The 26,016-nt window shown below is 37.5% G+C and overlaps 1 protein-coding gene across 3 annotated transcripts in view; it reads left to right on the plus strand.

Annotated features, from left to right (window-relative positions):
- Positions 1 to 26,016, plus strand: part of Nars2 (asparaginyl-tRNA synthetase 2, mitochondrial) — a 107,146-nt gene that overhangs the window by 72,513 nt on the left and 8,617 nt on the right. For all 3 annotated transcript variants that reach the window (XM_042688745.1, XM_042688754.1, XM_042688763.1), the window contains 5 exons: positions 3,696 to 3,828; positions 10,034 to 10,132; positions 10,236 to 10,273; positions 15,576 to 15,642; positions 19,129 to 19,266. In XM_042688745.1, coding sequence (XP_042544679.1) covers positions 3,696 to 3,828; positions 10,034 to 10,132; positions 10,236 to 10,273; positions 15,576 to 15,642; positions 19,129 to 19,266 — 475 coding nt within the window. The remainder of the gene's footprint in view (positions 1 to 3,695; positions 3,829 to 10,033; positions 10,133 to 10,235; positions 10,274 to 15,575; positions 15,643 to 19,128; positions 19,267 to 26,016) is intronic.

A 26,016-nucleotide genomic window follows, 5' to 3' on the forward strand; every position in this document is an offset into this window, starting at 1 on the left:
CTGAGCCTCTCTGTACTCAAGGCTAGAGAGCTCTACCACTTGAGCCACAGCAACACTTGGCTTTTTCTCTTTATGTGGAACTGAGGAATAGAACCCAGGGCTTCATGTATGATAGGAAAGCACTCTACTACTAAGCCACATTCCTAGCCCCCATCGTTAAATCTTAAACATCCTGATTGCTACTCATTCTAGAGCATTTTACATAGCATGCGATTGAGAAGTAAATGTCCTTGTGATTTGAACTTCTTGTTAGAAGTCACTTTGTTTTTACTACCTCGTACATTCAACAAATCACGTCTCTTTGGCAAAGAGATCCCATTGACCTTCCTTGTATTTCAGAACCTCCAAACTAAATTAATTATGCTGCATTATACTCTGGAAAGTTTTACTAAGATGCACTTCAGTGTTCATTTGTAAATGCTGTAATCTTCTTTCCCTCCTTTCTCCATTCCCATGCTGTGATTGAACTCAGGCTCTTGCTTGCCAATCAGGTGTTCTACCACTTGAGCCATACCCCAGCCCTTTTTGCTTTTGTTATTTTCAGAGAACACATAGCTGGGATGATATACCTGTGCTGTTGTACCCAGTTAGTTTTTGGTTAAGGTGGGGTTTTACAAGTTTCTGCCCAAGCTGGTCATGAACTAAGATCCTCTGTATCTCAGTCTGCTAAGTGGCTAGGATTACAGGCATGGGTCACCATGTGTGACGTGTAAATATTGTATTCTTGTGGTGCAGCACCAGAAAGAAATGTCATGGTTAACATTGCCAACCTTCCTTGAGATGATAGTCACAGATTAGAGACTTGAGTCCTTGTAACTTTAAAATTTGTTGTTTGAACAGAGCTGAATTGTTTGACCTACTTTACATATTCATTTTAAGTATAAAGTTATAGCCTCAGAAATATGTATCTGAGTATTTTTCTATATTTATAACATTGCTGTTGAGGATGTTGTGCTTTTCCAGTTGATGATGAGGAAGCCTGTCATCATCATTAGTGCTCATTCATTCAGCATGAGCACCTGTTTTATCCAGGCATTGGAGTTGCAAATATGAATAAAACATGATGCCTGTTCTGGAAATTTTCATGGTTTGAGAGGTGGAGAGAGGGAGATATTTTAAAACATAATTACTTTCACAGGGATAAGCTTTATAGAATAAATACACAAAGTAATACAGTTAATATGCTTACAGGAGGGAACCATAAGTTTAAGAATATATGGTGATGTTTCAGAGAGGAAATGACATCTGAGCCTTGTCTTGAAGGTTCCATGGTATCATGATTTAGAGAGAGAAGAGCAGCATGTTCAGACATCTAAAGGTTCAGGGGTGTGCTTTGTAAGGAGGTCTGCAGAGTGAATGGAGAAAAAAAGGCTGGATGAAGGAGACACAAGTTGAAATGAAGAGATTGAATTTTATTCTTTGGCAGTGTAGAATCATTGAAGATTTTTAAATTAGGCTGACAAAATCAAATTTGAGTTTTAAAACTCATAGTAGCTTGAGGCCAGAAGAATAGATGACAGACACCAGTCAGAAGAGTGCTACTGCTGGACTGCAGTGGCTCATGCCTGTAATCCTAGCTACTCAGGAGGCTGAAATCTGAGGATTAAGGCTCAAAGCCAGCCCAGGCAGTAAAGTCCATGAGACTCTTATCTCCAATTAACTACCAGAAAACTGGAAGTGGCACTGTGGCTCAAGTGGTAGAGCACTCACCTTGAGCTGAAGAGCTCAGGGACAGCACCCAGGCCCAAAGTTCAGCCCCATGACTGACAAAAAATGAAAGAAGAAGAAGAGTATTTCTTGCCAGGCATGGTAGCACACACCAGTAATTCATTACTCTGGAGGCTGAGGCAAGGAACCTGAGCTATCTAACAAGACAGTCTCTAAAACAACAGAAGCCTCATTTCCAAGCAGAAGAGAAGAGTTTACACTGACAGCCACTATGGAGATGAGACTTGAGTTTTCCAGAGTATAAACAATTGAAATTTGTAACCAATACAGTAATGGGAAACATGGGCAGTGAGAGTAATGCAGTCCAGCTTGAGTGACTGAGAAGATTAATTTAAATTAACAGAACCAAGGAAATATTAAAAAAATAAAAGTAGGAATGTTCATTACTTTGTGTATAGGATTGAGGCACAAGTTTTTATTTTGCACAGGTAAGCTTAGTCTTTTAGGAAATTCTATTGTTTATCTTCCCGTTAAAAGCTAAGGTTCATGAAGGCTAACTGATTTTAGTCTCAGGAAGGCATCTATAGAACCAGAACATAAATTCTTAAGCTTCTTATACCAACTGAAATGGCCTTTTGAAAGAAAAAACAAATCTCTTGATGTCTACTATAGTAACATTTCCCAGAGTACTAGTTGGTTTCTACTGTAGTTTCATTTCCCAGACTATCTTTACTTTGAAAAATAAAACTAGTATGTACTTTAAAATTTGCCTATTTTTTTTTGTACTATGCTTAATGATTTTTATCTTGTTTTGTTTTTAGAGACAAGGTTTTGGTACACTAAATGGTGCAGGCTATCCTAGAATACTGTGATCCTTCTGACTCAGCCTCTTGAGAGCATATATACTTACTTTCAGCCATGTTTACTGATCTTCATGTCTTCAGTAAATGACAGTATCCTACTTAAGGATCCCCCAAACTCTTGGTTTGCTCTAAAATGAAATTTGTGGTTAAGTCCTTAAGAAATATTTATTGTTTCATGTATGTTTGCTCTAATGTCAGTTGTTGCCATGTCTTAATATGAGGTAGACTACACATAATAAAAAAAAATGAAGATGTCTAAGCCGGGTGCCGGTGGCTCACGCCTGTAATCCTAGCTACTCAGGAGGCTGAGATCTAAGGATCATGGTTCAAAGCCAGCCCGGGCATGAAAGTCCATGAGACTCTTATCTCCAATAAACCACTAGAAAACCGGAAGTGGCGCTGTGGCTCAAGCGGTAGAGAGCTCGCCTTGAGCTGAAGAGCTCAGGGACAGCGCCCAAGCCCAGAGTTCAAGCCCCATGACTGACCAAAAAAAAAAAAAGATGTATTGTCCACTGCTTTGTAGCAATGTTAAAATAAAGGAATTTTTCCCTTTATTTGGCTGGTTGAACTGTGGTTCTTTTTGAAATGTAGAAGATGGATTTTTCACAATCTGCTTTCACTTACAAACTTAGGCAGTCATTTAGCATTGATTGAAAAAATATAAATTGATTGTGCGAAACATGTAGGCTGGGAATAATGTTAATTTTTATACACATCTGACATCCTTTTTTCACTATGTAAAAAATAAATGAGCCCAACTTATCCACATGAAATTCTGGTTTTCACTGTTACTAACTGGATTGTGTGTGTGGTTTATTGGCCTGTGGGTTTTTTTTTTCCTTTACTTTGTTCTTGATTGCTGTGAAATGTAGTTGCCTGCTGTTGAGGCAGCTGCAATAGCTGCAGCACACCCAGAAGTGATTCTGTTTCTATATTTAGAAAACTGGGGTGTTTGAAAAGCAGTTGCAAATTCTATTACAATAAAATGGTTGCTGTAAATGTAATATTTCTAATGAAACTTTATTATCACCCAGTAAAAAATAGAATAACTAATATATGTGGGCTTGTTATCATGACAGAGAAAAAACTTTTTCATTAACCCTCATTGAGTGGTTTACTTAATCATGTGAATCCCATTTTCATGCTCTTAATCTTGAATTACAGAGCTTTTACTCAAGTGTTTACTTTTGGCCCAACATTTCGAGCTGAGAACTCCCAGAGCCGTAGACACCTGGCAGAGTTTTATATGGTAGAAGCAGAGATTTCTTTTGTTGAGACCCTTCAGGATCTCATGCAGGTAGGTACAAATTTTCAATTATTTGTGGCATTCTGTATATATTTTTATCCCAGAAGGTTTGCATAGGATGGAGAATTGTTAAATTAATTTCACCAACATTTACTGACTGTTTTTGGTTTAATAGTTGAACAGATAAATCATGTTTAAGTTGCATCCAAGCATTGTCAGTTATATTTTAGAAACCTGTCTCTAGCAGCAATATGAGGAATGATTTTGAGGGAGATAAAAATAGGGGCAGTGGAAGGCCTTGTTTTGGAGACTGTGGGCATAAGCAGATAGAGCATACAGCTCTGCAGTTGAGTGGATCAGGATTTGGTTTTTAGTGCTACAGTCTATTTGCCATGTAGCCTTATACAAGAACTTACTTTCTTTGGTTCTTAATTTCCTAATGTAAAGATGAGAATAATATTTCCTACTTTATAAGGTAGTCAAGAGGTTTGGACACGTGATATATAGCATTTAGCATTAAGCAGTTTATGGCACCTAGTAATTACCTAGAAATAATTGTTATTATTTTGTAGTCTCTATTCAATAATAATTTGGTCGCTATCATACTTTGGATTTGAAATTGTGATATGTTTACTTTGTTACTTCCCATCATCTCCCCTTTTCCAATCGTGTGTATGTTTCTACTCTGATTTACTTAGTTAATGACAATTCCATTTAAAGCATAAGTGCCATATATGCCACAAATAGATTAGGATTATTTTACTTCCCTGTCCTTGGTTGGATTTTCTACTAAACAAGCCAGAGATTTTTTTGGCAGAGGGGTTATTGAGGAATGTTTTTGAGAAAAACAACTATAAGGAAAGAAGAAAATAGCATTGGGAAGAGAGAAAAGTTGAATTGTAATGATTTTATTTTTTGGGAGGGGCCTCCGTTGTGGGGCTTGAACTCTGGGCTTGGGCACTATCCATGCCCTCTTCAGCTCAAGGCGAGCACCCCACTGCTTGAGCCACAGCACCACTTCCGGGTTACTAGTGGTTTATTGGAGATAAGAGTCTCACAGAGTTTCCTGCCCTGCTTTGAACCGGGATCCTCAGATCTCAGCCTCCTGAGTAGCTAGGATTACAGGCGTGAGCCAGACCGGCACCCATCATTGTAATGAATTTTTAAAAGCCTGAGCCATTCTCTAGCCTATAGAAAATTTTGGAGGTGGAATAATTCTTCATTTGCCCCTTACAAATGCAAGGGGATATACTTTTAGTCTTACTCCCATTAAGTCAGTCTTGCCTATATATGGCTAGCCTCTGAAAGGGTCATAATGAGACAGTGCCTTTAGGCCTGACATTCCTAAAGAGAGAGGAGCATAAGTCTCAACTCTTGAGCAATCAACATTCCCAAGTTCCCAGATACGGTATTTGGCCTTGAAGTTTCAATCTGGTCATACACTGTAGCACTGCTTTTCAAACTCCAAACACCTTCTACTGATGGATTGTACATTACCTAGGCCATGAGACATTGTTTGAGTGTTCATACCAGGGAGTAGACAGCGGTAGACAGACTACATCCTGGCATGTAGTTGGTAAAGACAAGGATGTTGTTCAGTATCCTACAAATCACAACTATACTTCCACCAAAAGAATTCTGGCCTAGTGTCTGTTGTGCCCCTAGGCAATAACCCTGTTCTAAATTTTAGAATCTTAGAGTCAGAGTATCTGAAAAAGTCCTTATACATTCCTTAAGCAACTTTCCTTTGAATCTACCACACAATTCTGTATTATTTGGTTCTATTCTCTTTTTTTTTTTTTTTAATTTTATTTTATATGAGAACATACTGTACAGAGGGGTTACAATTACAAGGGCAGGATAATGCATACATTTCTTACCAAGCATGCAGCCTCCTCCTTTGTTTACCCTCAGTACTGGGAAAAGGGGAAAAAAGTATTTGATACAGAGACATCTTTTGTTCTGGTTACTTAGTTTTTACCATTGATAAACATCTGACAAAATAACAGTATCACAACCACGATATACACATTTAAAAAGTCAGCATATAGAACATACACATTCCAAAGGTCCCTAAATACTCCCTAATTCTCCTCCACTCACTGTCATCTGTAAACTACAACTACCACTATTCTGTTCCCCATTTTCAATATTTTTCCATTGCAGTAGTGTTACTATCAAAAAGACTTTAGAATTGGGCACTGCTAGCTCTTGCCTGTATTCCTAGCTACTCAGGAGGCTGAGATCTGAGGATCAAGGTTCTAAGCCAGCCCCGGCAGGGAAGTCCATGAGACTCATCTCCAGTTAACCACCAGAAACCAGAAGTGGGGCTGTAGCTCAAGTGCTGTACCTGAAGAGCTCAGGGACAGCACCCAGGCCCAGAGCGTAAGCCCCATGACCAACAAAAAACAAACAAAAAAAGACTTTAGATAAAAGTTAGGAGCCACCGTGTTTTCCCTCACTTGTAATAATTAGTGTATGTCTAGAATAGTATTACCAGTAGAGGATCACAATTGCTCAATAGCTATGTAATAGTACCATATAAAATGAGATAGTACCATATAAAATAGTATCATATAAAATAGTACCATATAAAATGAACTCCAAGAGGTTTTTTTTGTTTGTTTTTGGTGGGTTTCTTTTTTTTTTTTTTCTCGGTCGTGGGGCTTGAACTTGGGGCGTGAGCGCTGTCACTGAGCACTTCAGCTCAAGGTGAGCCTCCTAAGTAGCTAGGATTACAGGTGTGAGCCTCTGGTGCCCTGCTTTTTGTTTTTGTTTTTATTTTAATGTACTGTGTGAAGTTTTTTCTTTTTCATTTCTTTTCCTTCAGTTTATCCCCTGTTGTCACTGTTTTTTATTTTGGTACCCTGTGTCGTGTGTGTCGTGTCGTGTGTGTCGTGTGTGTGTGTGTGTCGTGTGTGTGTGTGTGTGTGTGTGTGTGTGTGTGTGTGTGTGTGTATCTGAATCTGATTTGGGGAAGCGAAGGGGGATAACAAAATGGTGAGACACAGGACAAAGGGTGAACCAATGCAAAAGTGATACTCACCAGACACTATGTTGGAAATGAACTTTACAACTTGGGGGGAAGGGAGAGTTGGGGGGAGGGAAAGTGGGAGAAAAATGAGAGGCAATAATAATATTTGACAAGAAATATACTCATTATCTTACTTATGTAACTATAACCTCTCTGTATATCACCCTTACAATAAAATAAAAGGCAAAAAGTTAGGTGCTAGAAGGTCTGGTGTAGTATTTCACAATAGGATAACTATTGATAACCAAATATAAGCATTACATAATGTACATATCACATAAAACCTCTCTTTATCATGTTCCTACATTTCTATGTGTCAGTTTAAAAATAATAAATTGTTGTTACTCTCAAAAGTATCCCAGCTTGAGATTGGGCCCAGTGACAGGTGTCTATATTCAGTTATTTGGGAGCAGAGATCAAGAGGATCATGGTTCAAGGCCAGTCCAGGCAAAAAAATAGGGAGACTTTTGTTTCAACAAAAAAGCTAAGCTTTGTGGTTGCCTCTCATCCCAGCTATGAGGGGGCAAAGATAGAAGGATTGTAGCCTGAGGACAACCCAGGCAAAAATACGTTAGACCCTATTCAAAGAATAACTAGAACAAATAGACCTGAGAGTGTGACTAAAGTAGTAGAGCACCTCCCCAGAAAGCAGGAGGCCCTGAGTTCAAAATCCAGTGCCACCAAAGTAAAAAGCTTATCAGTTTGAACAGTTTATTACACAATTTCATAAGAATGCACCTGACAAATTTTGTGAGTCTTGGTGCTGCCCTTCATAAAAGGTAGTAAAAAAATAGGCATGTAAATCAGATAAGAATATTCAGGTTTTGCTATTTGAGTTATTGTACTCCACTGTTGGTACTTTTGGAACTCACTGTTGATTGTGCAATTAGAATATAAACTCCTTTTCTGAAGACAGAAGACAAAAGTCTCCCTCAAAAGTAATCTCCTGCTTCTCTTTTACTTATAAATTATATTATTTCCACAGAAATCAAATTACCTTGATAAAGAACAGTCCCTTACCTATTGTTAGAATGTTATAATAAAGGCTTTTTCCCCTGATAACTTAAAAACCATTATTTAATCCCACTGAGAACACATTTTTTTAAGTGTTAGAAGGTGTTTATATCGAAGTTACTGCATATTTAACTAATACTGTGTAAGGAATAACACAGATACCACCATGGTTTTAAATTGTACTGAACAGCATTCATATTTATTTTTTTCATATGCTTATTTCATACCTTCATATCTATATCATTTTGTCTTTTGTCCTTTTCCACTTGAATATATGTTTGATTTCTTATTCAGTTTTTAATATTCTAGACAATAAGGTTTTTTTGGAGCAATACATTTCAAAATTTCATGGAGTTATGCTCATTCCTCAGTTTGTTTTCTTTGAATATACATCTAGAGCATAGTCTGAAAGTGTGTTAGGGAAGTCAGTGATTTTCATTTTCAAATCAAAATTTACTGCTTATAAAAGACACCAATTTAACAACACTGGTCAAAGTCTTCATCTTACAAATAGGCATATCGTGTTTCTCAGCGGTGTGGGCAGACCATCCAATCCAGGTGTCCTTTCTCCTTTCTAACTTAGGTCGGCTTTGTTCATTGATTGACGGATACAACCCTTCATAAGTCATTCAGTCACCTGGTAATGTCTTTATCTCATGGCTGTACTGGAAGGTGATAGAGGCTCAAAGCATAAAATTCTTAGCCTCCAGTTGTTCTTTCATCAAGTTATTTCTTCTTATCTCCCTCTCATTTGGATTTCTCTGGTTTTCTTCCCTTCCTTTCGTCCACTGACTTAAAATTTTTGTTTTAAGTTACAGTTGAACATCTCTCATAATCCTAGAGTAAAAGGTCTTTAGAAAATTCTGCCTCACCAGGCATGATGGGACACAACTGCAGTCCTAGTAGGGAAACTGAGGCAGGATGAAGGTCAGCTGGGACTACATAGCATGATCTCTGTCTCACCCTACCCCCTCAGAGAAATGGGGGAAGGAAGGTAGGAAGGAGAGAGAATTAAAGTTTTACTTATTCCCTTCAATTTTCTCTTTACTGTTGCTCTCTCCAAAATTAGTTACCATCACTGTTTTTCATAATCAGAGCCTTAGAAACTCATATACCCACCAGTTTCTTTCACTGTGTCAGGTACATGTTAGTTGCAAGGATAAGAAACAATAGTGAAAGATGGTAAAAGAATAATCCAGGAATGTAATATAGTAAGATCTTTGCACTAAATCCCACTGAAAAAGACTAAAGCATCAAAAATATATCAAGTTGTCACTTGGTACTTACATATTTTCCCACATCTGATCATATCAAATTACTTCAATAGCCAGTTGTGCCCCCACTGTGTCCAGCCTGGATAGGTTATACACAGTAGATAAAAGGAGCATCACTCCCTCTGAGACAGCCTATACTCTGTAAGTGTGTGAATATGGGTACATCATCTGAAGGACCTAAAGAGATTTTGCTGATTTCAAAACCATGAATTTTTGCTTTTAGGTTTTTGTGTTTTTATTTGAGGTTATAGTAACTGAACCCAGGACTCTGGATGCTGAGCATGTGCTGTACCACTAGGCTATGCCCAAATTTTACATTTGACTATATATATTTCAGAAATATTTTCTATTCGCTACTGCTTTCTTATAAGGAAAAATTTCTTCCATGAGTCTTTCTAAGAACACCACTGGTGAAATGAATTCTTACATACTAGTTCATATTATTTATACTTTAGCTATAGATAAGTTACTGCTTCTTTCATTTTAAAGTTTGCTTTTAGGTACAAGTTACTGAATGAACCACTTAGCAGAATGTTCTTGGTCTTCATAACAACAGGTACTCGGTGCTTCTCTGAGACAAACACTTTCAAAACAGTCCTATCAATTAGGCATTATTATTGTCCTGTGTCTACAAGCAACATTAACTGGTATTTAAAAAGAGGTTATTCAGTTATTGCTGTTCATTTGACATTTTATTTCTGTACCAATATAGACACCAGTAACATAATATTCTAAGAAGATTTCGACTTTTTTTCTTTCTCTCATAGAAGAAATTAAGCTGCCTAGTAAACTAATTCACTGAGGAATTAACAGTGTTAATAGATTTGTAGTTGGTAATACCTAGAGATATGAAACCTCTGGTCTGAGGCCTGAAGAGAGGTTCTTTGTAAAAAGTTGCTCACTTTCTCAGGCAATTCCATTTCATTTCCCTTAGGTTATAGAGGAACTCTTCAAGACTACAACAACAATGATTCTTTCAAATTGTCCTGAAGATGTTGAACTCTGTCACAAATACATAGATCCTGGCCAAAAGGTAATTAGTTTTGTGGGTAAAACCCAATACAGATATTCTTTAATTATGATAATTATAATGAATATAATTACATTAAAAGTATTTCTCTTTTTGTTTTACCAAGGACAGATTAGAACACATGCTAAAAAACAACTTCTTAACGTAAGTAGATACTATTTCTCTGTCCATTACTCATACAAAATCACTTTATGTCACATTGAATTATGATATTTGGGTATACATCTGCTTATACTCCCTAGATTTGAGGCAAGACCCAAATGTAATTATTTTCATAGTCTTATATCTGGTTCATAGTTGATAATCAGTGTATTCTCAATGAATAAATTAGTAAATCAATAGCAAGATAAATGAACATGGTAATTTATAAACTATATTACTACAATTCAAACTTACAAAGTTGTCTCTCAGATCTGCTTAGGATTGACACTAGATTCCGTAGATGTTCAATCCCTAATATAAAATGGCATAGTATTTGTGTATTACCTATTTACTTCCATATACTTTAAATCATCTCTAGTTACAATGCTTAATATAAAAAGCATGTGACCTAGAGCATATAACCAACAGCATGATTAGATCCTTAAGAAGTTCAAATAACAATAGAGACAATAGAATGATAAAGTATCCTCACTGTTTAAAAACATATTAGGGTTAAAATAATGGGCAGTGATAACTTATAAAACATGATAGGTAGGTTTATAGCTGAAATATGTTAATGGTTGTATTCCTTGACTGAAAGGGAAACATGTAATTTCTGTGGACCTGTTAAGTCACATATACATGTTTAAATGTTAAGAGAATAATGGGATAGTATGTTGCCAGTCTTTGTTAAGTTGATGTCTTGAGAGTAAGGAGAAGAGAAAATGGTATGTGTTGTATTGTTCACTTTACCTCCTTTATAACCCTTCTGCTTCATGAGGCTTTGACTGAAAATACAGGTAGCTCAATCTACCTGTGGATAATTCTTTTTTTAAAAAATGAAGAAGAAAAAGGAAAACAGGTGACAAATCAAGGGAATTTCTTTATGTAAACTCTACTATTAATAATGTAATCCATACAGAGGTGCTTGTATTTTGAATAGAGTTCAGTATATCCATCAGTAGTGTTAAAATTGTTTTTTATGAAAATACATTAAGGTACCTATGTAATAATTGAATTTTACCTTTATCAAACAGAAATAGAGGTAGAACTTAATTACTAACTTTTCTTTATAATAAAAGTTATAATATAATATCTTATTTGTATAAATTTGAGGCAAAATATGTTAATACTAATCACTTTAGCACTTTTAATTCAACTGCTTTAGAATAATGTATTTTCTTCATTTAACAAAGAAAAATGTTAAATATGAAGGTAGTGTAGTTAAAAAGGAGGAAAAAATAGTATTGTTCACACATATCAAGAAAAATACTAAGCTGAGTCTCAATAGCACATGCCTATAATCCTAACTACTCAGACAGCTGAGATGTGAGGATTGAGGTTCAAAGCCAGTCCAGTCAGGAAAGTCCATGAGATCCTTAGTTTCAATTAACCACATACACACAAAAAAAAGCTGGAAATAGAGCCATGGCTCAAGTGGTAGATATTATCCTGAAAGCTCAGTACAGTGCCCAGTCCCTGAGTTCAAGCCCCAGTACTGGCACAAAGGGGAAAAAAAGCCAGTTGCGCATGCCTGTAATCCCAGATACTCCAAAAGGTACTAGTTAGGGCTAAGAAGGTGGCCCAGTGGTAGAATGCTTGCCTTGCATGTATGAAGCCCTGGGTTTGATTCCTTAGGACCACAGAAGCAGAAAAAGCCAGAGGTGGTGCTGGGGCCCAAGTCGTAGAGCACTAGTCTTGAGCTGAAGAGCTGAGGGACAGAGCCCAGGCCCAGAGTTCAGGCCCCACAACTGACCGCCCCCCTCAAAAAAAAAGTACTAGTTAAAGACACATTATAAAGGCCATTAAGGATACCTAGAATTTGAAAGTTTTGCCCTAAATTAAGTAGAGTTGATGGGAGTTCAGGAAAGGAAATATTTATCTTCATAAGAGATATGTTAAAGAATTTTTTTCCTTAATAATGAAACAATCAATAGCATGCCAATATTATGAAAATTCTATTGCAGGGCACCAATGGCTCATGCCTGTAATCCTAACTAATCACGAGGTTGATATCTGACAATTATGGTTTGAAGCTAGCCTTGGTAGAAAAGTCTGTGAGACTCTTATCTCCAAGTACTCTTATCTCCCTAAGTACTCACTTTTTTTTCTTTTTTAAGTACTCACTTTTAAATAATTAGTGCTATCACTTCCACACACCACTTAGAAAATACCTATTTAATACTAGATTTTAATTTGAACAGAATTTTCCATCAAAAACTATAATTGAAAACATAGTTTGAGGGGCTTTGTAGTATAGGATATAAAGTATATATATATATATATATATATATATATATATATATATATATATTATTGTTAGTTTGTATATGTATGTATGTATATTTGTATAGATATTTTTACTTCAGGGTATAAGTTTGTGAAGTTTGTGATGAATAAATTATTTTCTTAGCTCAAAGTTCTTCAGAAAATTTTTAGATTTAAAAATATGTATAAACCAGCACAGCTATGTTTATTGCAGCATTATTTACCATAGCTCAGATATAGAACCAAGCCAGATGCCCCTCAGTAGATGAATGGATCAAGAAAATGTGGCATGTATACACACACACACACACACACACACACACACAATGGAATTCTGTGCCTCCATCAGAAAGAATAACACCACCCCCATTTGTTAGGTAATGGCAAGATTTGGAAAAAATTATATTAAGAGAAGTAAGCCAGACCCAAAGAAACATAGATCCCATGGTTTCCCTTATTTGCAATAACTAGTATATGTCTAGGACAAGCAGAAAAGGTCAAAAGCTATGTACATATGACCATATAAGATAATTCTAAGCAAAATGAACCCCAAGATAGGGACACAAGAGGTTTTACCTTTCTTGCTGTAGTTTTTAGCGTGGGGGGGGGATGTGTATAATGTACTATGTGATTGTTTTTTGTTTCTTTTGTATGTTCTTCCCCCATGATATAACACCTGTTTTTCAGTACCCTGCATCTTGTAAATACATTTTTCTAATTTGGGGAGAAGGGAAATAACAAAATACTGAAATAAGGATACAGGTTGACCCATTGTAACAATGAGATGTACAAGACACTATGTTGAAAACAAACTTTACAACTTTTGGGGAGGCGGGGGAGTGGGGAGGGAGGAGTTGAGGAGGTGGGGCCGGAAGGGATAGTAGGGGAAAAACAAAGGAGAAGGTAACAGTGCTCGATAGGAAATGTACTCATTACCTTACTGATGTAACTGTAACCCCTCTGTATAGTATCTTTACAAGAAAAAAACATATACTAAAAAGTAAAAAAAAATCATAGAAGAAAAAATATATATACAAAATTCTGTTATTTTCCTGAAGTTTGCAAGGAAATTAACATTTTATATGTTGTTGATATGCATAGATTTTTATAGCCTTGTAAAAGGCAGTCAGTATCTTTATAATACCTTTCAGATATATAAAAATTGCCAATCCTTATTCAATACCTCTTAATTTTTCCTGTGCAAAATTAATGTTTAAGAATTATTTGTAGGCTGGGAATGTGGCTTAGTAGTAGAATGCTTGCTTAGCAGTAGAATGCTTGCTTAGCATGCATGAAGCCTCAGTTCAATTCCTCAGTACCACATAAACAGAGGAAGCCAGAAGTGGCACTGGGGCTCAAGTGGTAGTGCTCTAGCCTTGAGCACAGAGAGGCTCAAGGACAGAGCCTAGGCCCTGAGTTTAAACCCCAGGCCTTGGGGAAAAATTATTTGTAATTACCTCAAGTAGATGATATGTCCACAAAATAAAACATTATATAATAAATTCAAAAATGAAGTCCTTATATACTGTTAGAAAGATCTGCAAAGTATATCTTTTAATAAAATTAAAGTATAAAGGGCTGGGAAGGTGGCTCAGTGGTAGAGTGCTTGCCTTGCATGCATGAGGCCCTGGGTTCGATTCCTCAGCACCACATAAGCAAAAAGAAAAAAGCCAGAAGTGGCGCTGTGGCTCAAGTGGTAGAGCACTAGCCTTGAGCTGAAGAGCTGAGGGACAGTGCCCAGGCCCAGAGTTCAGGCCCCACGACCAGACCCAAAAAATAAATAAAAATAAAGTATAAAGAAGTACATACTATATTTATGTACTATAGCAAACATTTACTGAAAAGTGCTTATATATTATCATTTGTGTATATATACATAAAATCCTTCAAAGGATACACAAGAAGTCAATAACAATGAAATGTGAGAAGGGAGAAAACTGGTGGCTCTGGTCAGAGATAGAAGGAAAGTGTTTGCTCTATTTTATGGGGTATTTTCTTTTTTCTTCCTGCTATGTTGCCCAGGCTGGCCTCTAGCTACTTAGCTCAAATGATCTTTTGACTCAGTCTCTTGAATAGCTGAGATAGATGCTCATACCCTCACTTCCCACTGTTGAGTACTTTTATACCTACTGATTTTTTTAACTGTATGTATATATCGCACAAAGACAGTGACACTTACAGTCTTACTGTGCTTATAATATATTACCAAGCCTTTTATGATCTGACCTCAGAATAACTTTTTCTGTCTTAATTTACTGACATTCTTCCCCTGGTACAATTCGCTCCAGTGACATTGACATTTTTTGTTCCTTCAACAGGCCAAAGTGTTCCTCACATTAGACTCTTGTCCTTGCTGTTTGCTTTGCCTGGAATATTCCTTTCCAGATATCATATTGTTCATCTTTTTTCAGTTGATGCAGGTTTGCATTCAAATGTCTCCAACTCATTTGGGCTTTTCTTGACTCCAAACATCCTCTATCTTCTTGCTGTATTTTTCTTCATATTACTACTACCTGTCTAATATGTTATTTCTGTTTTTCATCCCTCCTCCCAGTATGCATATGCGCATATATCCACAATACAGCAACACACACACACACAAAACACACACAGTTTAATTTTGGCTTCTTGAAAGCAGAGACTTGTTTATTTTTGTTTACTAAAGTTTCCAATATCTAGAATAAAGTCTAGTACTTAATTTGAGCCAAATATATATTTATTGGCTAGATAAATGAGAGTCTCGGTGTTTGATACCTTTTATTACTAGGGCATTAGAACAGCATGGATTCAGAGAAACTAATTGCTGAAATGACCAGCTCACTATGTACACTGAAGGCCAATCAATTGTAGGGTTATTGTATAGTCACTTCATGCAAATTGGGATTTCATAGTATTGAATTAGATTTAATTCTGAATTAATTATTCAGTGCATACTTACTGACCTCACAGAAATGGCCTATTTCTAAGTGGTTCTTGAGATGGCCTGGCTAAGAACAGCCCTGTTGTGTTAACCTTTCTGCTTTACTTATTTTTCCAGCATTTCTTATACAGAAGCAGTAGGGATCTTAAAGCAAGCATCCCAGAACTTCACCTTCATTCCTGAGGTAAAGGGCAGGGGGAAGGGGAGAGAGAGAGAGAGAGAGAGAGAGAGAGAGAGAAAGAGAGAGAGAGGGAGGGAGGGAGGGAGGGAGGGAGATAGGAAGTATTTCCCTTTTGTTCTTAGTTTACTTCATATTAACCTTTGTGTACTTGCTCATAATGTGTAGGCTTTGTTTACTATTTGCTGAACCTTGTTAAAATACTTAGGTTGAGAAATAATTTTGAACTAGAATTGTATTATTTCTAGTAGCAGGTTTTTAAAAAGGTTTTCCAAATTTAGGAAAATGAAAATCAGGGGAAAAAAAATCTTGATAATCACAGAATATTACTGTAGAATTGAGAAGGTCAGTCATTCCCATGTACATTCTGAATAATTTTTAAAGTGATAGTTAAAGGAGGTTCTGTGATTAAATAAGTTTAGACAATATGTTAAACATGTTTGTCACTGTCTTTTAATTCTGTCATCCACAGTCCCTCTTTGTAAAGACTTTTGTTTTTTAAATTTATTTGATAAAGACTATATACCAGGGGCTGGGAAGGTGACTCAGTGGTAGAGCTCTTGCCTTGCATGCTCAAGGCCCTGGGTTTGATTCCTCAGCACCACATAAGCAAAAAGAAAAAAGCCAGAAGTGGCGCTGTGGCTCAAATGGTAGAGCGCTAGTCTTGAGCTGAAGAGCTGAGGGACAGCACCCGGACCCAGAGTTCAGGCCCCATGACCGGACCCAAAAAAATAAAAAATAAAAAAAAAATAAGACTATGTACCATGGTTGTTTGATATGTTATATATTGAACAAGAATTTCAGCTCTTCAGCCAAGGCTAGTGCTCTACCACTTAAGCCACAGTGCCACATCCAGCATTTTCTGCTTCTGTGGAACTGAGGAATCTAACCCAGGGCCTCATGCATGCAAGGCAAGCACTCTACCACTGAGCCACCTTCCCATCCATGAGACTCTTATCTCCAAGTAACCACCACAAAGCCAGAGGTGGTAGAGTACTGGCCTTGAAGACAAAATCTCAGGGACAAAACCCAGGCCCTGAGTTCAAGGCCCAGGACCTGTACATTAAAAAAAAAGAAGAAGAAGAAGAATGCTGTCTTAGAAAACCTGTTTGGTTCCATGATATTCTGCCTACTGCAGTGTCAGTTTTCCCCTTCCCCACTGTTATATTGTATATATAGTAACTGATATATGTACATAAACATATTGACTTCTCTCTTTTTTAAACCAAATGACTAATAGTGTGTTTTGATTGACATCAAAATGGAAATGAGGAGCGTAAAATCCTGGTTTACAACATTACTCCTTTTATCCATTAGTGATACTCTTATTCAGCTATTCATAATCCTTTTTATTCCAGTAAGTTTTTTTTGTGTATCTTATTTGGTTGGAGAATTTTTTGGGGGGGGGGGGTGGGTCCAGTCGTGGGGCCTGAACTCTGGGCCTGGGCGCTACCCCTCAGCTCAAGGCTAGCACTCTACCGCTTTAGCCACAGCGCTACTTCTGACTTTTTTTTTCTGCTTATGTGGTGCTGAGGAATCGAACACAGGCTTCATGCATGCAAGGCAAGCGCTCTACCACTGAGCCACCTTCCCAGTCCTTGGTTGGAGAATTTTAATGGTTTTCTTTATCATTGTAAAATCAAAGACTATTGTGTAAGTTTTTTATGCATAACTGTTACATGTAAGGAAATTTTAAGTAAGGTTAAAGTACTCTTAAAAATGAAGCCTAGAGGTCTGGAAGAGTGACTCAAGTGATAGAGTAAAAGCCAAGCAAGCTTGATCCCTGAGTTCAAACCCTCATACTGGCGTCAAGCAACAATAACATCAAAAAATAATAATAAGCCGGGTGCTGGTGACTCAAGCTTGTAATCATAGCTACTCAGGAAACTGAGATCTGAGGATCAAGGTTCAAGGCCAGCCCAGGCAGGAAATTCTGTGAGACTCTTCAATAAACCACCAGAAAACCAGAAGTGGCACTGTGGCTCAAGGGGTAGAGCACTAGCATTAAGCTGAAGAGCTCAGTGACAGCACCCAGGCCCACAGTTCAAGTCACACAACCAACAAAAAATAATAATAGTAATAATAATGATGGTGATAAATCTTAGATAGGTTTCCCTTCACATATTTTATTTACATAAACTTCTTGTTTTAAAGCGGGAGAGAAAAAAGAGATCTCTAGAAAAGTAGGAGTAACAACATAATATTAAGCATGTAAGCCAGACATGGTGGCTCACATCTGCAATTCCATCTACTTTAAAGGTAGAGATCAGGTTCCAGGCTAGTCTAGGAAAAATATTAGCAAGACTATCTCAACAAATAAGTCAGTTGTATAATGTATGATCTGTAATCCCAGCTACTCAGGAAATGTAGGTGGGAAGTTCAAAGTCCAAGGCTGGCCCAGGAAGAAAATAACCTAAGCAAAAGGATAGTGCATGTGACTCAGGTGGTAGAGTGGAGGCCCTGGGTTAAAAAAATATAAAAAAGGGCTGGGAAGGTGGCTCAGTGGTAGAGTGCTTGCCTTGCATGCTTGAGGCCCTGGGTTCAATTCCTCAGCACCACATAAGCAGAAAAAGCTGGAAGTGGCAATGTGGCTCAAATGGTAGAGTGCTAGCCTTGAGCTAAAGAGCTGAGGGACAGCGCCCGGGCCCAGAGTTCAGGCCCCAGGACCAACCAAAAAATAAATATATAAATATATATATATATATATATATATATATATATATATATATATAGTATCTGTGTCTTTAAACCATCTCTCCCACCATTCCTATTCCCACTTGTCAGATGTTCTGATAAGTGTTTTAACCGTAATTTGTTCTTGTTTTTATTTGTAACCAATTATATTTTTGTGTAATTTTAAATTTAATATTAGTCTTTCACCCTGGAAGCTTTGTGAAGTAGAGAATTCTAACTGCTTTTATATTACTAAATTTAGTACCTAACATTGTACCTGGAATTTGATAAGCACACTAGTATTTGCTCAACAGTTCTATTAGCCATCAAAGAGCATATTGTATTTAAGTTGACTCGATTTAAAAAAAAATTCACCAACAAGAGCCATCTAGCCAGAGATAGACTCAATATTAGAAATATTATCTTCCATCATTTAATTTCCTGAGACATAGCAACAGTAACTTGGAGAGAAGCTCTAGGCAATATTAATAAAAACTGCAGTGCTGAACAGTTTTATCCCTTTAGAAAGTACACTTTGTTTTCCTGTTGGTGCTGTTCACTCGCTGAATGCTGCTGAGGGACCAAAAAATAGTGTTTATCTACTGGATTCAGCTTTCATCCTTCCAGGTCTTTGTTTCTGGCTAACAAGTGTGTCCCTTTAGTTTAAGTCAACTGTGTAACCTCACAGACAGTACCACACATCACTGAGCCTCAGGGAGTGGGAACCCTTGGAACTGAAAGAAGCTATTTTGGGGTGCTTAATTGAATGTTTCACATCTGTCCACTCCTTTTGCTATTACTATTTTTTTTCCATGACAGTGGGGTGCTGATCTACAAACTGAACATGAGAAATACTTAGTACAGCACTGTGGCAACATACCTGTCTTCATCATTAATTATCCACGAGCACTCAAGCCTTTCTACATGAGGGATAACGAAGATGGCCCCCAGCACACAGTAAGAAAAGATAGTCATTAAGTTGGGGTTTATTATCTGACTCTGGGTTTTCCTTGGTTTAATTTTATCTAGCTTTTCTGATGTTTATTTAAATTATAGCTATCATTCTTTTCATCTCTTTAGTGACAATATTTTCTAAATCCATTACCTCTAACAAGCTTAACATTGAAATTCCAAGATTCCAGTGTTCTGTAAACATCATCTGTCAAAAAGGTGGCCTTAATTAGCCAATGCAAGTAAGTTGTATTTTATTTTATTTTGTTTTTGTTTAACTGAGAGGAAATGTCTTACGACATTTTATGGCAACACTGTATGACAGATCTACTGTCCAACTTCTGTTACATGCTGCAATAGTAGCACATGAAGTTTCAGACTAGAACCACTAGCTATAATCTACCATAACTTTTTTTGTGGTATGTGCTGGTCCTGAGGCTTGAATTCTGGGCCAGGGCTCTGTCCCTGAACTTTTGTGCCCAAGTTTAGCGCTCTACCACTTGAGCCACTGTGCCCCTTCCAGTTTTCCCGTGGTTAATTGGAGAAAAGAGTCTCACAGAATTTCCTGCCCAAACTAGCTTTGAACTGCTATCCTCAGATATCAGCTTCCTGAGTAGCTAAGATTACAGCATGAGCCCATAAACTTTAATTCAGATGTTTATTATAACCTTTAATGCAGTTAATCTTTTGTATTTATATATTGTATGGCTATTTAATTAATGAATTAATGACTCTATGTTGGAGGTCCTGAAGATCACTTTCTCACTCACCAGTGTATTGTTAGTGCCTGACAAAGTGCCTGGGAGATATTTAGTGATAAGCAGGTGATTAGATGGATAGGTGAATGTATACAATTCAGCGTGGTTTTAGACACACATAGTAGGTACATAGTAAGTAGTGACTTAATTTGCTAAAGAAATTGATGGGGTGCTATAAAGAACTTTCACTTTAAATTTCATTTTCGTTCTTGTTTTTTGTTGGTCATGGAGGCTGAACTCTGGGCCTGGAAGCTCTTCAGCTCAAGGCTAGTACCCTACCACTTGAGCCACAGCACCACGTCCTACTTTTTTCTGCCTTTGTGGTGCTGAGGAATCAAACCTAGGGCCTCATGCATACAAGGCAAGCACTCTACCACTGAGCCAACTTCCCAGCCCACTTTAAATTTTATAAGTGATGGCAGTATGGCTTAAAGGAAAGTCTAATGGCCCTAGGATAAGATGTTTTTAGGGTCAACTCTCAGATCTGTGCATATAACTATGTAATCTTAGTTATACCTTTAAATCTTAGTTTCCTGATATCTACAAGTAAAATGATAATATTTTCCAGAGTTTCTTTATCTGTTTTTTTCTTGGACCAATAGCAAAATTTTTTTTATGTCTCATAGTTCTTAGGGTTAGGAATTTGGGCATAGCCCATTTCAAATCTTAGGAGGTTGTAGGCAGGGTGGTAGGTGAAGCTGTGATTTACTGTGTTCTGGAGTTCTGATGACTAAATTACGTAATATATGAAAAGTACATAGCAATATTTGGAGTGGTAGATAGTCAAGAACTATGAAGTTTTCTCTCCTTACTGTCTACATTGTGATTAAAACTTAATTGTGGCCAGGTGCTGGTGGTTCACACTTGTAATTCTACCTTCTCAGAAAGCTGAGATCTAGAGGCTAGAGTTCGAGGCCAACCCTGGACAGAAAGGTCCATGAGATATTCCATCTCCAAAAATTAACCGGCAAAAGTAGAGGCCTAACTCAAGTAGTAGAATGCCAGCTGAGCCACTTCAAGGCCCTGAGTTCAAACCACAATACTGATGAGGGAGACCCAAAACTTATTGTAATTAATCACTTTTATTTCATTGTGACCAAAATATATAACATAAACAATAGATGTAAAAGAGGAATATTTATTTTGGCTCACAGTTTCAAACGTGTCAGGAAGAGCCTGGCAGAGCACAACATTTCACATCATATCTAGGAAACAGAAAAGATAGGACATAGCCCAGGCACACATCTCAAGTCACCCAGTTTTTCTTAGTTGGCCCCACCACTTGTCTTTTATACCTCCCAGTAATGTCATCAGATTATGAATCTATCAAAGGGTTAATCCATTCATTAAGTCAGTTATTACTAACAAACAATATCCTACATACTTTTCAGTCTAATCAAGTTGACAGGATTAAATATTACAGAGATAGAGCACATTCATAATGTGTGTATGTACATGTGCAAGAGTGCTGGCACTTCCATCTAACATTGTTATTACATAAGAGTCCTTAAAAAGGTATTTGTCCCATGGACTACACTAACATATCTTACTTTGAGACAAATCACTAGGCCTTGTTTATAGCACAGTCTCTCTAATTATGTGGTCTGTGAAAGCACTATAATGAGACTTTTGTGTACTTCCACAATTAATGCAGTACTATAGCATGTAGCTTATCATTACCAAAATATTCAAGTATCATTTAGTAGGGCTATTAACCTTAACCATAGATTGTAACATTTTATATTATCAACCTAAGTTTTTTACAACCTGTTGAAATAAGCACCTGCTTTTATTCCTAACTTACCTTTTTTAGTGTTGAATGGCTATCCAAGGAATTTATGTCAAAGTTAAAAGTATGAATTTCAGTCCATTTTAATTTGTTCCCTTATTCTTTACTATTAAATATTGTGCATTGTGAATGCTGTAGAATTCAAGGAATTCTAGAGAACGATGAGAGGAAAAGTAATTTTGTGCGTGTGAAATAGATTTTTTAAACTTTTGCTGCTAGTGTATTTCTCCATTTCAGCCAGATAAACATGAACATAAATGCTCCCTAAGCCTTCTGGTAAAACAAGAATGTTCAAAGCTGTAGTATTATGAAGAAGGGCAAAAGAAAAGAAACTCAGGGAGGACCATTTTCTCCCTTTCCTCATGAGAACTTGGCCTTGTTAGCTCTGCTGGCAATAAATCTTTTCTTCTTAAAAAAAACAAAAGAGAAAGAAAAAGAAACTCAGGGAGTCTAGAAATTATTTACATGATCATACTTAAGTAAACTCAATTTTCAGAATTAGACAGGAAATGTGCTCAGGCTTTTAGGCTGAAGAAAAGATTAAAAGTAGATTAAACACAGATTCTAAATAAGCATCCATTATTGAGAACCTATTATGTGACAAATATAATGTTCAAAAGAGAAAAAAAACTAATACATATTGAATACATTGAATGTGCCTATAAGGGCCTGTAATCCCCTTCTTACAGAAAAGGTGGTTTTGTTTCTTAGCACCTGAGGCTAGACACTTGTGCAAGATCACACAGTTGTTAAGTATTGCAGGATATGTGGCATATTTGGTGGCTTTGCTAAAGCCATGATCTTTCTGGAATAAAGTATTGTAGTATGTCAGAAGAAGCAGTTGACATACAGCCAGCAACCCTAGGTTTTGCTTCTGTAACTACCACTTAATCTTTCTTGGCCAAATATTCTCAGGGGTTCATGGTCAATCCCATTTGTTGATGGGGAAATGCCAATTACAACCACAAAAAGGCACCACTACATACCAATTAGAATTGCTAACATAAAAGGCCTGTGATTCTAGTTGTTCATAACAGAGTTAGGAAACTTACACTGCTGGTGGGAATATAAATTGATAAAAAGAAAATCACTTTGGAAACAGGCAGAGTCTTGTGTTGGTAAGTGACATACCGACCCAGATAACTTGCAAAAAGTGTTTATTTAACTCAGTTGTAAAAATCGAAGCCCACAATCAGGCAAACCCCTTTGTTTGACCTCTGATGAGGGTAGCAGATAGTGGTACATCAAGGTCGAAACCTGTGTATGCACAAGTCACATCTCAGTAAGAGCAAGCAGAAAAGGAGAGCCCTCACAAGAATTATCACGAGTCACACAGTGTGTTCATTTCATGAAAGTATAATTATATACTCCTTATTTGTATATATTTTGTACATACACTATACTTTAATAGCTAAGTTTACTTTAAAAGTGGATATTACCCTTGTGTCTTACATGCTTGTGGAAATCTCATTAACTGTGTACCAAATTGCTTTGCAAATTAAAACTATAATCTGGGCCCTGGTCACACACACTTGAAATCCTAGCTGCTCAGGAAGCTGAGATCTGAAATCACAGTTCAAAGCCAGTCTGGGCAGGAAAATCTATGAGACGTATCTCCAGTTACCAACCCAAAAGCCAGAAGTAGAGGTGTGGCTCAAGCAATAGGAGTGCCAGCCTTGAGCATAAAGGCTAAGGGAGAACACCCAGGCCGTGAGTTGAAGCCCCAGTATTGGCGCGCGCACACACACACACACACACACACACACACACACACACACACACACACACACACACACACACACACACACACACACACACACTATTAAAACTATAAAAATGTGGAGAGTGGAAATTGTGATAAAGACAGCAAAGCAAAAAAATGAGACCAAATTATGGAGAGATTGAAATACTGGAGAAATCTTGGGCTTCATTCAGCATAGCAGAAGACAAAATTAAAAATAAACCCAACATCTGATATACAGGTGAGATTGAGGTAGGAAGAGATTAAAGACAAGTAAGATAATTGTGGAAATCTTACTAGCCAGGAGGGAAAGATAAGATCTTAGATTAAGTGGTAACAATTACTAAGATAGAGAAAAGGAATTTTTAAAAAATCCAAACCCAAACCCATCAATAGTCTATGAAATAGAAGATGGAAAAGTAGGGAAAGTCACAGGTAGTTTCCAGAAGTTAGACTTTTATTCTAAAAATGATGGTTTAAACAGAAATGCTTTTCCTCTGTTAAGGGGAAGAACTCATATATTAAAAACCTTTGGCCTCCAGCTGATGTTTTCTGCTAGCTTGCCTGGAATTTAGAGCTCCCGAAGGAAGAAAGAAATGTGGTAACTACCTTGGCCCTGAGGGAAAAAGAACATATATTTCAAGGCAAGGTGTTCATTCCATTCCTTTAAAACCATTAAAAAATCTTTGCAAACTGTAAAACTTTTGCCTCTTTCAAGGACCAGACACCGTGACAAGCACTTCTGATCCTAGCTGCTCAGGAGCAGAGAAAAGGAAAATCAAGGTTCCTGGCCAGCCAGGTGCTGGTGGCTCAAGCCTGTAATCCTAGCTACTCAGGAGACTGAGATCTGGGGATCAGGGTTCAAAGCCATCCTAGGCAGGAAAGTCTGTGAGACTCTTTATCTCCAATAAGCCACCAGAAAACCAGAAGTGGCACTGTGGCTCAAGTGTTAGAGTGCTTGCCTTGAGCTGAGGAGCTCAGTGACAGTTTCCAGGTCTAGAGTTCAAGCCCCATGACCAATTAAAAAAAAAAAAAAAAAGGTTCTCGGCCAGCCTAGATAAAAACTTAGCAAGACCCCCATCTCAATCAATAAACTGCTCGTGATATCTGTGATCCCAGCTAGTTGAGGGCAGTAAGTAGAAGGATCTTGTCTTGGTCTGTTGTCAGTCCCAAGCAAACACAAGACCCTGTCTGGAAAAAACTGAAATGCAAAAGGCCTGGGAGCATTGTAGTTGGAAAGGGCCTGCCTAGCAAGCACAAGGGCCTGAGCTCAAACTCTAGTACCACCAATAGAAGAAAAAGGAAAGAAAAAGAAGTAAAATTGATTCACTGTTATACTAGCCTTTTTCAGTCGCTGCTCCTGACAGCCCACTGTTGCATCTGGAAGGGTCTTTCTTTTTAACCTAGCTAGTTGTTTACAGAGGCACAATACTAATGGGATAGCAGTTAAAACAAAAGGTATGAGAGTCTTGAGACCACAAACATGTTCCTATGGCTTGTAAAACATTGTCTTTTCATAATATTTTGTAATATTATATCATTCCAAGTAATAGCCTCTGAAAAATTAAATAAAAAAGCATCTGAATATGGTGGTCATTAGTGTTTTTAAATCCTGAAATAGAAGGAAAGAGAAGTAAACAAAGAAAGGACATTAACCTTTTTTCCTTTCTTTGAACTCAATATAGAAAAAAATGGTATACCAAAGGCTTTGTTTCTGTCTAGTCTGCCTGGGGTTTCTTATGTTTGTTTGGAAGCAGTACTCAGGTTATGAACTCAATAGTCTTGTGATTGTTAGTTAGGCACTCTAACACTTGCCACACACACCCCAGGCCCTTCTGTTTTTGACAGGCAATACTATGCCCAACTTGCTTGTTAGTTCAAGAGCTGAGTTTCATTTTCAGTATGTTGATCAGAATCAAAGAATCTGAATCATGGGGGAGTATCATAAATAGAAAGTAAGGTTTGTTCAGCTTGAGAACCAATACTATTTCTAGACAGCATGTTGTTGCAGCTGTGTGACTTAAGCAAAATTAAAACTTACATACATGGAGGAAGATGGCCAGGGCCATTCCACTCCTAGAACATTTGCCCAAAGTAAACAGGTTTTGTTTAAAGCTGGGGTAGTTGGGGAAAAGTAATGTATAGTGGTACCCAGCAGGGGAGTGAAAGGACAGAAGCACTGAAGTCCTTCCAGTTATTTCAAGTCTCCCAAAGATGCATTAAAGCACAGTTGTAATTTTTAATTACGACTGCTCAAATTATGGTAATTTTTTTGATTAAGAAAACATTTTACTGGGCTGGGAAGTTGGCTCAGTGGTAGAAGCGCTTGCCTTGCATGCCTGAGGCCCTGGGTTCGATTCCTCAGCACCACATAAGCAAAAAGGAAAAAAGCCGGAAGTGGTGCTGTGGCTCAAGTGGTGGAGCTCTAGCCTTGAGCTGAAGAGCTGAGGGACAGCGCCCAGGCCCAG

The sequence above is a fragment of the Dipodomys spectabilis genome, unplaced genomic scaffold (assembly GCF_019054845.1).
Source record: "Dipodomys spectabilis isolate Male_0828 unplaced genomic scaffold, ASM1905484v1 ptg000003l, whole genome shotgun sequence".
Lineage (NCBI taxonomy): Eukaryota > Metazoa > Chordata > Mammalia > Rodentia > Heteromyidae > Dipodomys > Dipodomys spectabilis.